This window comes from Aethalodelphis obliquidens, unplaced genomic scaffold (genome assembly GCF_003676395.1).
Source record: "Aethalodelphis obliquidens isolate GAN/ISIS:26980383/991018 unplaced genomic scaffold, ASM367639v1 scaffold28, whole genome shotgun sequence".
Lineage (NCBI taxonomy): Eukaryota > Metazoa > Chordata > Mammalia > Artiodactyla > Delphinidae > Aethalodelphis > Aethalodelphis obliquidens.
This window is the reverse complement of record NW_020837972.1, coordinates 8,120,994-8,135,427: the sequence shown is the minus strand read 5'-3', so window position 1 is coordinate 8,135,427 and position 14,434 is coordinate 8,120,994. Positions and strand designations below refer to the sequence as shown.

General features: G+C 49.2%; 1 protein-coding gene and 1 non-coding gene across 3 annotated transcripts in view; one reads left to right on the top strand and one right to left on the bottom strand.

The window, feature by feature from the left end:
* The first annotated feature begins 2,743 nt into the window (after positions 1–2,743).
* On the top strand, positions 2,744–2,815 carry TRNAG-UCC (transfer RNA glycine (anticodon UCC)). The gene has a single exon. It is a non-coding gene; the product is annotated as a tRNA-Gly (tRNA).
* Positions 2,816–8,694: 5,879 nt separating this feature from the next.
* The window catches only part of GCN1 (GCN1 activator of EIF2AK4), a 56,835-nt gene continuing 51,095 nt past the window's right edge, over positions 8,695–14,434 (bottom strand). Inside the window, exons 53-58 of one of the 2 annotated variants that reach the window (XM_027124574.1) lie at positions 14,304–14,418; positions 12,390–12,486; positions 11,873–12,021; positions 11,375–11,482; positions 9,942–10,160; positions 8,695–9,413 (exon numbers count right to left, since the gene is read on the bottom strand). In XM_027124574.1, the coding sequence (XP_026980375.1) occupies positions 9,288–9,413; positions 9,942–10,160; positions 11,375–11,482; positions 11,873–12,021; positions 12,390–12,486; positions 14,304–14,418 (814 nt within the window). In that variant the 3' untranslated portion in view covers positions 8,695–9,287. Of the gene's footprint in view, positions 9,414–9,941; positions 10,161–11,374; positions 11,483–11,872; positions 12,022–12,097; positions 12,487–14,303; positions 14,419–14,434 lie in introns of those variants that run through there. The other variant, XR_003436694.1, reaches the window with a different exon arrangement.

The following is a 14,434-nucleotide window of genomic DNA, read 5'->3' as shown; positions in this document are numbered from 1 at the left end:
CCAGCCCTCCGCGCCCCCCTGCCCGGAAGTCTCGGAGAGCGGAGCTGCGGTCGAAACCTAACTGTAAGAAGCCGAGAGTGCCGGAGAAGCCGGGCCGTGGTCCGGGACGGACTCGCTTCTTCATCTTCAAGACTCGCAAGCGCTGCGGAGAAAGACTGGCAGGCAGTGTGACCGGCGGGGCGGCTCTTAGGCCGAGCTCCCGGTTTCTCGGGACTGGGGACTCGGACACTTCGCTCCCTTCTGTCTGGACGCTGCCTCCGGGGTGCTGGCACCGGGCCCTCCACCGTGTCCCGGGGCTGTGGACAGGACGCCTAGGCGGCTGGAGGCTGCGGAGTTTTACAGGACAGGAGCCGGGACGTAGTGTGTTAGGAGTGTGGCCTTTGACGTCAGCGCTGGGGCGAAGTCACATCCCAGCCCTGTGACCTCTTGAAGCCTAAGTTGCCCCGTTGGTAAAGCTGGGTGGGTGGTTCCAGATTCAGCGTCTCTTCCAGCTTGACGCAGAACTTGGGAGATGAATGACCCGGCGTGTAAGATGCACCCCTGGGATCGACAGCAGCAGTTCCCGCGGCTTCAGTTGCACACCATCTACAGATAATACTTCTCCAGATCGCGTGGTAGGAAGACCTGGGCCGCAGAGGTTAAGCGGTATTCGGTTTATCATCAGCCCTAGGGTGTTTTTTTTTTCCCGTTTTAGAGTAAGTTCCTGCACTAAAAGTAGGACGCGCCTACCGCCATCCTCATTTGTAGAAGGGAAAAAAATTGTTACTTATAAGTTCTGTACAGCCCTGTCCCTTTCTAGTCAAGTACCTGTTGGATATTTCTACTTGTTTTCTCAAACTTCTTTTTATCTTGACTTTATACAGAATACTGCTTGTGGAGTTTTTTTAAATGTACAGAAGATTACCAAAAAGCACAAGTTACTGTTTTTCCCTCAGACCCACTCCTCACAGGTAACCCCTGTTAATAAGTTTCTTGGATACCTTAAAATGCTTAACAAATATTTTCTGAATGCATAAATGTCCTTCAATGAATTTTCTTTGCCTGTGCAATCACATGTGTATGTAAGTTGCCTTTTCTCTTTAACAACATACTTAAACCTTCTGTCATTTCACAGCAGCGGGGTACTGGCACTCCATCATATGGTGGTATTTAACCACTCTGCTGTTGATAGGCATTCATGTTTATAATTTCTTGTTATTATAAACAGTGTTGCAGGGAAGATCCTTGAACAGCACATGGAGTGTCTGACTCAAACTTTGAGTTGTTTTTCCAGGAGCTGAGAATCAGCCTGGTGATGACAAAAGAACATGGACTTGGGATCCAAAAGTACTAGCTGGGAGGGGAGCTATTCATATGATCACTGAAAAAAATGCTTCTTGGTCTGGGAAAGGTTAGTGGGATCGCCTTTGATCCAACAGTTTTAGGAAATATAAGGGAAGAAAGAAGCCTCAGAGTATTCCCCAGGCAAGCACATCCTCCCCTGACCAGCCAGTGAGGCAGGTCACTCTAGATCATCTTCTCAACCTGCTCTGGAATCAGAGACTGGTTCAGATGCTTTAGAATCCTGGCTCCATCTCTTAAAAGCTTCGAGATTTGGAAAAGTCACATCACAATGTCTCAGAGCCCCAGTTTCCTCAGAATAGTTGTAAAGATTAGAGATATGTTTGCAAATTACCTGGCTCATATAGGCATGTGATAAACAGTAACTAATGCTGTTAAACCAAGGTCATTTTCCACTGACTCATTCATGCTTTCGGCCATTTCCTGTTGCAGACTCAAGCACACATGCCCAAGGCAGCCTCCTGATATCAGGACTGTAGGATACTTTGAAGAAGTAGAACAGAATTGGCCATTATCCAGACTCCTGACTTGCCTGCCTTCTGGAAAGCAATAGGCATTAATTCCTTCATTTATTCAAGTAGCCATTTAATGAGTACTCACTATTTATTATGTGCCACAGACTATAGGGTAGAGCTTTTCCATTCCAGGAGCTTTCAGTCTCATTAGAGATAAGACACACTCATGAGAAATAAAATATACAAGACAATACAAGAGAGGAAATAGCTGTCAAGCAGTCTAGACTTCAGAGGAGAGCTATCACTTTCAGCTAGAATGATGGGGAAAGGATTTCATCATAAAGATTTCATGATGGAATTGGAATTTAGAGAGCTGTGAATGGCGGGTGTATTTAGATAGCTGCTGTCACAGCCGTAAGGATCATCTATTTTAGCTTTGAGGGAGAATCCCCTGCAGGCCAGGATGTGTGCCTGGCTCCCAAAAATGAAACTGTGAGCACATTTTTCTCTAGAAACATTGTTTTAAATTATCTAAACTACAATTCAATGACTGGAGCTATGTTATGGTAGCTAGATTATAAAGTCTATATTTAGAAATAGACATAAACTTTTGTGATCTGAGGTAAGTAGCAGTTATGTGCCACTGATGGGAAACTGTTCCACTGTTCTGAACAGCCAGCTTACAGATGAGCTTTGCAGTACCACCTGTTCATACATTAGAAACTACAATAGGGAAGCATTGAAAGTTCTTGAGCAGAGGAGCAATATCAAAATCTTTGGGGAAAGTTATCTGGTGCAAGCATGCAGGACGGATTTCAGCTGCAGAGCTATAAAGGTTACTGCCGAAGCCCAGGTGTGAGGTAACAGAAGGAAGGGACAGATGCAAAAGATAGTATGCAAACGATATCTACCAAATTAGTGTTTTTTAAAAAAATCACATAGGGAATTCCTTGGTGGTCCAGTGGTTAGGACTCTGCACTTCCACTGCAGGGGCCCGGGTTTGATCCCTGGTCAGGGAACTAAGATCCCACAAGCCACGTGGCACAGCCAAAAAAAAAATAATAAGATAAAAATCACAAAATTTACCTGACAACTGGATTCCTTTGCTAATTCAGTAAGTATTGTGTGCCTACTAGGTGCCAGGCACTGAAGATGTAACAGGAACAAAACAAAGCCCCACCCTCGGGGAGCTTATGGTACAATTGGGGAAGATGAGTCAACGTACATTTGAGGGCTCACTGCGTGCCAGGCACTGATGGAGGAGCTGGAGATGTAGCAGTAAATAAAGCTTTAAAATCCCTGCTTCTGTGGAGCTTACATTCTGAGAATGCAAATATGTGTTAAAAGGAAAAACCAAGGAGTAAGGGGGACAGGAGTGTACACAGGTTTACAGAACAGAAAGTGATGCCGTGGAGGGGTGGGTATATACTGTTCATTCAATAAGTTTGGTTGTGAATGAAAAGAGAAATGGAGTGGCTGGTGAGAACAGTGGGGTGAATAAAGTATTTTTCAGGATAGCGTAGGTAGAGGATTGGCAGCCAGTGAACAGTAAGGACTGAGCAGTAAGGGTAGAAGGAAGATGGGTTAAGAGCACTTTAAAAAGCTCAACTGGCAAAGAGGAGCGTAAAGAAGTGTGGTGTCAGAGGCTGAGGGTAAAGGAGAGGGACCCTCATGCCTGAGGTGCCTCAGGGTAGCAGTAGGAGAGATGAGGGCCAGTGTAGCGGAGGCCTGGAGGGAACAATTCAGACTGGTCAGCAATGGATTCTAAAGTTGCTGAAATAGGTATCGAAGGAGGAAGCATATGCTGCAATCATGTAATGGGGGAATTCGGTGTAAACAAGAATTGAGAGGGCAGGTACGCTGAATGTCGGACTTCAAATGAGTGGGATGGGGCACCGTCCAACATGCTGGTCCAAGAGGGAAGGACTAAAGGGAACCATCTGGTCTCTCCCTTTGATGGGACTGGGAATTGGCCCTTTACCCCCTCACCTGCATGCCTGAGGCCATATCAAGAGACTTGGCAATCGCTTTGCCCTGCGCTTCGGCAGCCCCCTCAAATCAAGTGACCATGAAGTTCCTTGACTGCAGGATGATCCTTGACCATCCTGATATCCGCTGGGGACTAGCACATGGTAGGCACTTGGTTTCTGTTCAGTTAAAGTGAAGCCACACACAGAATTTAAAGAGTTAGAAGGAACATCAGAAATAATCCAGTTTAAAAAAAAGAATCTGGTTGAACTCTCTTGGAATTTGCTTTCTGTGAGGAGTGGGCCAAATTTGGGGTCTGTCACGTTATCAGGGTCAAACCCCCTCCCACTAAACCCTTCAGTAGGATTTTTCTCCCATCTTCGAGATTACGGTTTTCAAAGTATGGGCTGGGGACACCAGGACTCCCTATGACCCTTTCAAAGGATCTGTTAAGTTGAAACATTTTCACAATACTGAGATGTCATTTGCCTTTTCCACTCATTCCTTACAAGTGTACAGTGGAGTTTTCCAGCGCCTGCATGATATGTGACATTGCAGCAGACTGAATGCAGAAGGAGACATGAGAATCCAGAAGTGAAGAGGCTTGCAAAAATGCAGAGCAATGCCACTCTCCTCATTAAAATGGCTTTTGGGAGATGCAAGAGGGAAGACATATGGGAACATATGTATAACTGATTCACTTTGTTATAAAGCAGAAACTGACACACCATTGTAAAGCAATTATACTCTAATAAAGATGTTAAAAAAAAAAAGACCCAACACAGCCAAAATAAATTTTAAAAATTTTAAATATAAATAAATAAAATGGCTTGTTTTGGAAAAAATATCTGTTATGGTTATTTATGCTAATATGTAATGGATTTATTCTTTTTAAACGAATTAATAAAGCTTTTATAGTTGACCAGTTTTGCTGTCTAAGATGGTAAGTATCAGTAGGCAAATTACATATAAGCCAGAGCTCTTTGGGTCCTCTATCATCTTTCACAGTGTGAAGGAGTCTTGAAGCAAAATGTTTGAGCAACTCTGGGTTAGATACTGCTGCACCCAGCTTCCCACCTCCCTTTTCCATGGGAACCTAAATGGTAAGAAAGATCTAACGTAGCTTATGACCAGGCTGCCATCTCAACCAGAGAGCTCAGAGCAGCATCACAAAGTGACCGGTGTTTCCATGCAGACACACTCAGGAGTCTCACCCAGAAATCCCACTGAGCTAATAATCCTTGGACCAGTTTTTCTAGTTTCCTAAGCTTTGTTAATATCAACACTACCCTTCCACCAGGGAGGCCTGCAGGGAACCCTCCTAGCAGCTGAGAACTACCCAGTGAAATAACTGAGCTCCACCTCTTCTGAAAGGTGAAACCTAGTCACTCCAGAGAGCCACACGCCAAGAACTTGACTGTTTCCTTTGTTAAATTCACCTTCCAAAAGTATTTTTATAGTATGGCCCTGGGACGTGGTGACCAGAGTTATCAAGAAATGTGGGTTTTTTCCAGTTCTGCAGCCAACTGGCCACACAACCTCAGAGACGCTCCTTTCCTTCCATACCTCAACTGTACTCATAAAACAGGGACAGGCTCCTGGCCTCTCCTGTCGGAAGCACTGCTCCAGCAATGACAGGGGAGTGCTTTCCAGCCCAGGCACAGTGAAGCCCCAACCATGTGCTTACACACCTCTTTTTCAGTGTTTTAGATATTCAAATGCAGTAATCACTCTGCAAGAAAAATCTGATTTTAAGTTAATAGCTTTTCAAACTTCAGGCTCAAAACATTAACATTTGTAAATTCTGGGTCCAGCAATTACCCCCTGGATAAGAGCACTGCACTTGCGACGCACCTTAAATGGTACTAGGTGCCCACTGTTCAGTCCATTTTTGTCAGTATACCTCACTTTAATCACATCTTCCACATATGCAGCACCTCCCGCGTGCCCAGCCATGTATGGAGGGCATTACCTCATTCACTCCAGACAAGCCTGTGAGGCTTGTCACTGTACTGTCACTGTACAGATGAGGACATGGGCTCAGAGAGGTTAGGGGACATGCTCTGGCTTAATATGTAGTGGTCATGGTTTAAACCTGACTTCCAAGTCTGTGCAGCTCCACTAGGGCGCTCTGTACTAGACTTTTTTTTTTTTTTTTTACTTATTTTTGGCTGCGTTGGGTCTTCGTCGCTGCATGCTGTCTTTCTCTAGTTGGGGCAAGCAGGCTCCAGAGCGCAGGCTCAGTAGTTGTGGCGCACAGGCTTAGTTGCTCCGCGTCATGGGGGATCTTCCCGGACCAGGGCTCGAACCTGTGTCCCCTGCACTGGCAGGTGGGTTCTTAACCACTGCGCCACCAGGGAAGTCCCTGTACTAGACTTCTAAAGCAATAGCTGCGTTTCCTTAAAAATATTTTAGAACCTAGATCTTTAAGTTAGGCTGGCTCCTGTTTTTCTTATTGTTCTTATTTAGAAAGGCTTGTAGCAGTTAAAGACCAGTCTGCACAGAACTGTACTCAGAAGAAAAACATTCCCAACTGTCTGTCTTGTTTTGAGATCAGCTCTCAGTAAAATAACGTCCCCAAATCCCTGCCAATAAAATAGTGTTGACCCTGCAGGTCCCTTGCCCTTCTCCCAAGCCCTCCGGCATCACAGCAGTGGGACCAAGGGAACTCACCTTTGGTTCCTAGAAGAGACATGAACCATGTCACACTCCCCAACATTTTAAAATAGTCTTGACGCCCATGATTCCAGAGGCTCCTAGAGTTAAGGGTTGAGAATGCTGTTTAGTTGTCCCTGGATTAGCTAAAGGCACACCATTTTGTCACTGCCTTTCAAACACATGGCAGAGAAAGATGGGAGTCCCCTCTCTAGAGGATCATGGAAGTCTTAGAAATGTCTTTTCTAAAGACAGCAAGGGTCCTGTACGTGGGGTTAGGTATGGCTCAGCCCACAGAGCTGCCGGGGGAGGCCTGGGGTGGCTCAGGCCCCGGGCCAGTCACCTGGAGCCGCCTCAGCACTTTACCTCATGTGCTGCAGGATGTGAGAGGCCTGCAGGCCCCGGCCTAAAGAGTGGCAGGTGCTTGTGCCCAACTAGCCAGTTCAGTAGGAATAAGAGAAAGGCTAAAGATATGTATGACTCTGGGGACAGACCGCCACTTATTAGCCTTGTGACTTCTCTGTGCCTCAATTTCCTCCTCAGGAAAACAATAATAAGAGAAACTACTCCGTAGGTTGAGTGGATTAAGTGAAAAAAATGCCAAATGTCATCTAATTACTATTAACCCCCAAAAGATAACTTTAAGACATATGGAGAGCTTCCACTCCAAATTCCTCATTATACAGATGAGAAAATTGGCCTAGAAACGTTGGGTGACTCGTCCAAGGCTAAACCAACCACCAGGGCAAATAGCTTTGGTCTCTGCAGCTAAGCTCCATTTCCTCCAGGATGTTCGTTCAGTCTGGGCAGCTGTTTTCAGGACTGCTATGACTCTGGCCTGATGGGGTGCCCTTTGCCTGCTCCATCATCATGGCTGTGACAGCCCTTCACAGCTCGTTTCCTGGGAGCTCACACCCTCCTTCCAGACTCAGGAAATACAATTCAGTATGTTCGGGGAGCCTCTGAGTCATCTCCGTCTGTAAATCAACCTTTATCCGTCTATCCTGAACAGAGAGATCTCATCCTCCTCCAGTTTCTGGAACTGGAACTGGTGTTTTTCCTTTGGATTTTGCTTACTGAGTCTCTTCCACCTCTAAGTACATCAGGCTCCCCTCCCAACTTCAGACTGGGGACTGAACACCAGAGGTAGACATAAGCCTCTAAGATTCTAGAGGAAACACTGAAGACTTACCTCAGGTGCTTAAAAGAGGTCTCCCAGCCCACGCCCCCTCACATAGGAACTTCATCTGCCTCCCCACAGCTAACTGGCAGAGGTGACTGCATATGCAGACGGCTTGCTGGACATATGCCCCAGGCAGCTGGGAGGATGCTGATGACCATCTGAATCCCAGAAGCAGAGAACAGTTACCATGGCTACCAAGAGCTGTAACTATTGGCTGCCTTGGCTATGGCGATCAGCTCAGCTGACCTCTCAAGGTCCCTTCCAGCCCTGGGATTCTACATTTACAGTGAGCCTGATGAGACCGTGTCTGCTGCAAGAAAATAGGAAGTCCTGTGACATATACGGCTCAGGCATAGAAAGCAATTATCTCAGAGGTCACCTTGTCTTATTCATCAGAAGTGCTGAGTCACAAGGCTACTTTCTATCTCTGCTGCATCATTAATAAGCAAAGCCTTGCTTTTTTTGGTATAGCACTTCAGGCCCTTTATAAAGTGAGTCTGCGACCACCATGTTCAATTTTTCTTCCTTTTACAGCTCTGACCAGAAATTTTGATAGAAGTTTGTCCCATATCGTGACCAGGGAAACAGCCCAGAAACACTTGCGTCTCTGGGCCCGGAGAAGTGTGCTCCATCAGACAGGACGTTTGGATCACGAGCCTTCCAAGAACTAGGAGGAAGGAAGTCATTCATAAAGGAGGCAGATGCTGAACTGCAACTTTGGTTTCCTCTGGCAATTCTGATTACAGGAATGTGGTTTGTTCTTATTCCACAGAGGGGAAGAGTTTCTCTTTAAAACTTGACTCCCAGAAGCTCCCTACCGGTCTGAGTCAGGACAGAGCAGGGAGGTGGCTAATTCGACCCCTGTAACCTCCACAGCAGGTGAGAACACAGGCCTGGCTGCACCCCCCTTGATACCCGACCTCAGGACAGAGAAGTCTGTAGATATCTACAAGACTTCCAAGAGCAGGAGAGAGATGCCCAGAAATCAGACTGCTGACTGTGCTTATGAAAACAGCTGCAAGTCTTGCCTTGTTCCTGACGCAGGAAGCTTCATGTTTAGTGGATGTTTGGAGATTTTTTAAAATCTGCTTATCAAGATTAAATCAAAGCCTTTATTAAACATCCCTCCTTCAAACCACCTGCATTTAAACCTATACCCCTCTCCTGACTTGCGAACTGCTAGGGCTATGTGTGTGTCATTGTCACCTGGAGGGTCAGATCCAGTTGGGCTACACAATGCTGAAAAGCCACACCAAGGCACACCACACTGGGCACACCTCCACGGTTCTGTGCCCCTCAGGATCTAGGCAAAGGTTGGCAGCACTGGCCCTGGGACCAGAGCTCAAGCACAGGAGACCAGGAAGCTGAAGTCTGAGCCTCCTTGTTCCAGACCTACATGCAGAACGGACAAGCAGCTCTTGGTTACCACTGGGTGAGGCTCACCAATGTGCTTTTCCTTCTCGTCTCCAAAGAAAAGGGTGAGAGATGGAGGAGGCAATTTTCAGTTGTGTGTGGGTTTGATTTAAGGCTTTGGCTGTGGTCTGCTGATAATATTAAAATACTTTCTGGGAACGCCATCTCCTAAGCTCCCCATCAGAACAAACGTATTTCCAAAAATGAAAACATTGAACAAAGAGGTGGAGCTGAAATGCTGATGCAGAGCCCAGTGGACAGGCCCAGGTCTGTCAGGTCAGGATGGTGTCGTCCACCTGCTCCGTGGAGTCGGCCTGGCTGGCCAGCTTCTTCAGAGACCTTCGGTTGCATTCATTCAGCACCTCCAAGCTGGTCACGTCCAGGATCTTGCAGAGGGACTGGGGGGAAGATGGAAACAAGGAGACGAAGTCAGAAAATATGGCTTCAGATTTCTCCAATCAAAGACAAAAATGAATGTTAACCCAGGACTAGAACCACTGAGGTGGAATCTGGCAAAATAAGGGAATCAGATGGATCCAGGGAAAGCCAAGACAACCACTCATCACGCCTTTCACGTGGTGAGGTATTGTTCAGTGCTTTAAAGGTTGCTCAGCGGGCAGGGGACTGAGTGACAGGACTCTGGGCCTCAACGGGCAGCACTGTGGGATCTGTTGTAGGGCTGTGTGCCACGTGAAAGTCTATTTGAAGAAGGGACTCTGCTGCTGAAAGACGTCTGAACACCTCAGGAGTAGAGGAGTGTGTTTTTAGGCACCAGACCTGTCACTCGACTACAATCTGCCTGTCAACACTCATGCATACGGATGGGGTGGCAGTGAAGAGTGATGCTTAAACACTGTCATGCAGAAGGCCTGCAAGGCCAGTGCCCACAGACGCCCAGGGGAGGCACGCCAGTCCCAGATTCCCACCTGAAACACCTCTTCTCCCTGCCTCATCTTGAGGAGGTTGACGATTGCCTGGTCGCTGTAGGCCCTGACGACGGTGTTTTTATCCTTGGTGTTGTCAAGAAGAGCCTTCAGGATGGGCTTGATGGCCTGGGGGTCCAGGGCAGGCAGTGGGTCCCTGTTTGCCCACCAGATCATCTTCTCAGCCACCAGCCTGATGTCACTGGATGGGTTCTGCAAACACTATGAAGAGGAGCGCAAGGCTTTCAGCCAGGCACATCCAGTCTGTTTCTCAAAGCAGCCCAGACTCTGCCCTGACACTCTCTTCATCGTGGAAACTGACCCCACTGCTCCCCTCCGATGCCATCCCCACTGTGGGAGGGTAATAACCAGGTGTGATTCGGACCCTATTCTCTTCCACTTCATCTCATGCCAGTCTCTCCTTTGCTCACCACTCTCGGCCCACGTGGGCGTTCAGCTTCTGCAAACACACCATGCTGCTTCCTGCCTTGGGCCTCTGCACTGGCTGGTCCCACTGCCTGGGACGTGCTTGGCCCAGATCCTCGTTTGGTTGGTTCCTTCTCATCCTTCAGGGCTCAGCTCAAACGTCAGCCTTTAGAGGTCTCCCTGACAGCCCCATCTAAATCAGAGCCTTCCCACAGGCTTTTTGTGTACCTCCACCTCCAGAGATCCTGTCTGCACTGTTCACCTCTACACCTTCAGGGTCTAGCCCGGCTGGGCACACAGCAGGTCATCAGTAATAAACGCTGATAAAAGCTGCATGCAGGGTGATGCCGTCATACAGGCTCAATCTAATCGGGGCCCTGTAAACTCTCCACTGTGGGTGCCTGCAGGGTGGTGCAGTCAGCCTTGGGAACCTCACTACTCAGAGCGAGGTCAGCGCACCAGCAGCACTGACATTGCCTGGGAGCTGGTTACAAAGGCAGGGTCTCAGGCTCGGCCGCATCTCTTAGCATGCAGACTCTGGTTCTGTCTTGTGTGCACACAACCGTTTGAGAAGTGTGCTCTATTACACAGGGGCTGGGGCCTCGCCATCAGGCTCCCCAGCTTTCCTCCTTGGGTCTCACAGCCACCACAACAGCCACCACGACAGCCATACTAGTAAGTGTCATGCCTACTAAAGGCAGGCAGGGAAGAGGAGGTTTATTAAGATTTGAACCCAGGTCTGCCCCAAAGTTTGCAAAATTGGTGTGCCTAGAAAGAATGCCTAAAATGGAGGTTCTTAGCGTGATTTGGGGTCATAGGTCTATTTGACATCCTGACAAAAAGTTGGGCACTCCTCCAGAGAAAAGCTCACACACGACTCTTTTGCATTCCAGCCCTATGGGCTCAGAGATGCCGCAGGCTATCCATGGAGAGCTCCTAGAATACAGAGGACACAGCTCTAGTGTTTTTTGGTCACGGGTCCTTCTCACAAGCCTGGCTGCCCTGCTCACCTTAATGAACAGGCTGGAGAGTTTGGCTGGCAGCTGTCCTCCTCCTGTCTCGATGTGATGCTTCATCAGGAAGCCCATGCCCCGGACCCCGCTCACAGCAATGGGGATCTGTGGAGAGAGGAGAGAGCTAGACGGGGTGGCCTCCGGCTCCGTCCCCGGGGCAGCAGGGCCAGGCACCAGCCCTTCCCCAGGACTTTCCAGGGACCCTGCCTCTTCCCCACCAGTCCCCACCCCACGGCAGCTCTCATGGAGAGGGTCTGCCGTGGCTGTGAGGCAGATGAACCAAACCCGAGTCACTAGTTCCCAGGTCAGGAATCAGAGACCTTCTGACCTAGAAGGGACCTCTAGATGCTCCAACCCAAACTCCTCACTGTTCAGATGATGAAACTGGGGCCCAGAGAGATCAAGTACTAGTCCAAGGGCACAGTAAGTTACTGGCAAAGGTAAAATTTGAACCCAGGTCTCTGAGCACCAAGTCTGGCTGCCCCAAAGCCTTACCCTGTCTGCCATGGCATTGCTGAGGATCATGTCCTGAACTTCACTGCTGTATCTGCCTGCACAGAGTCTGCTGGGAGCCACATTCACAGCCACGGAGAGAGCCAGGCTCCGCCCGTGCCGAACCATCCAGTCGATGCCAGACACGTCCGCTGGGTGCAAGGACACACTGGGGTCAACCTGTACCTCACAGCATGGCCCACCACCCACGAAGCCCACCTCGCCAACCTGAGACTCATGTGGCAGCTCAGAGCCTGGCAGAAACCCCAGTCCACACTGCACACAGGCCTCCCTGCCCCGAGTGGATGTCAAGCAGCCATCCCTCACAAACTGCTCCAGACTGTGGCTTGTGTTCTTGGAGCCGAAACACTCGGGGCTGCAGAACCCCCAGAAACTCCATTTTGTTTTAACAGCTGAATTTCCAAGGAGAGGGTGGTCCCACTGTCAGAAGACCCTCTGAGGGGAAGGGGAGACAGAGAGGCCCTGAAAAGAAAGCCCCCCGTGGACACAAGAGGCCTACCCAGCAAGTACTGCTGAAGAACAGTGTTGAGCTCCTCTTCCGTCAGAAAGGCACACAGTTCCCCCAGGCACCCAGCTGAGGAGATGCGAGTGTTGTCCTGACGGAGCAGAGAAGGCAGTGAATGGGGATGCAAGCCCACACGGGCTCCGCGGGAACAACGTTGGAAGGAAGGCGGACCCTAAGTCCAGTCCTCCCTCCAGGCACTCCACGCTCCCACCGCCAGAGCGGGACTGCCACTCACTGCAGCTGCCACTTGGTGCCGTGTTAAAAATTACACACCCAGCACTTAATTTTAGAAAACTCCAGCCTGTGTGCATACGTTAATCATCATCGTAATAGCAAGAGTAACTATATTTACATAGCACCTTTCTTCTTACAAGCCTGAATGCTTCATATTTATTATCTCAGTTACTATCAACAGCCCTGTGAGGCGGGGAGGGGCGCGAGCTCCCGCCCACAGTGCCCAGGAAAGGCGGTCAGAGGACCACTTGGAGCTCCACCCCCAACCCCACACCCACCCCCGAACCGCTCATGTGTCCGCCTATGTCCAGAGAGACTCCCTGCTGCCCCGACATTACTCAGGTTTGTCCCGGGAAGTTAAACTGAAGAGCTGATCAACCCAAGGCAATAGGTAAAGGCCGAGTGTTTTGTGTCAAAACCAAAGCCACGTACATAACAAGCCCTGCTGCTCTCCCTGCCAGCTAACTACGGGACACCACACAGTGGATTCAGCTTATGTGCTACAGTATTAGGAAGTGCCAACTTGGCGTGCCTCCCCCAAAACAAAACAAACAACCAGAGCCTCAAGGGCCCATGGGGAGGCATCAGCTGGGCTGGCACTCTGGATTGCCACCTTCGATCCAGCGCAAGTTCTGAGCGAGAGGGTGGTTGGCCAGCACCTTGGGCCTCTGAGCTCCCTGCCCAGGTGCCAAGCAAGGCTAAAGCTGGCTCTCTCTGACACGACAGCCACTCTCTCCACTCTGGATCTATTTTAAGCTCCATTGTGGTGAAATGCAAATTGGTTTACATACTAACTTTTGCTTGCACTGCGCATGGCCCTATAAAAACCGTGACAGACTGTGACCAAAAGAAGGTGGAGTCTCCCATCTGTACCCCAGAGAAGGCTAGAGGGCCGTGATAGTCGGCCCCATGCATGGGCAGACGACGGGGTGTAGCTCCATGTGAACCCAGGGGCCTCTCTCCAGAGATCAGCCCCACAGTGTACATCTGGCCACGCAGCAGAGGGCTGTCAGAGGGCAAAGAGAAAATTCTTCTCAGAGGCTCAAGCCCTCCTGGGCCCGTTACAGCACTGGGCTGTCAAGGGGTACTTCACAAATGCTTCTAGACGGGGTCAGGAAGGGCTACAGTAACGGCATCAGAACAGAACCAGGAGTCACGGGGCTCAGGTGCTGGTTTTGACTCTACCACTTGCTAGGGTGCAGCCCCAAGTGAGTCTCACCCTCTCAAACAGTGCTAAGCCCTCCCACCTGGACAGACACCAGACAGTTTCCTGAGGGCTGTGCCCATGCTTCATTTACCTCTGGGCTAGGCCCTTCAGCTCAGCAAATGTTTCCTAAACCAATAAACGAAACTCTTCACTTTACAACTGGGGAAATGAGGGGCAGAGAGGGAAAATGACTTGTTTAAGACTAGAGGACAAATGAATGAGAGACCTGGGACTTTAAAAACCTTACTTTCCTTATCTATACAACACATCATCGATATCAATATTGATATCAAGACGCGCCTTGTCTCCCTCACTACCAGAGGCGTGGTAAACCAGAGTGATACGAATGTCGGGAGTGATTATCACTACTGACCAAGTTCTTCTAACACAAAGCAGAGATGCTAACCAAAGGAAAGAGAAGGGAAACCAGCCGAGCCCCCCAGCCCCACGTCCACCTGCCACTGTACCTCGTCATGTCCCAGCGTGCTCAGCAGGAGTGAGACGATGCTTTTCCGGATAACCACGTCCACTTTGGCCCCTGCTCCCTGAATCACAAACCTCAGGGCCTGAAGCATGGTGTCCCTACAGAACCAGTACA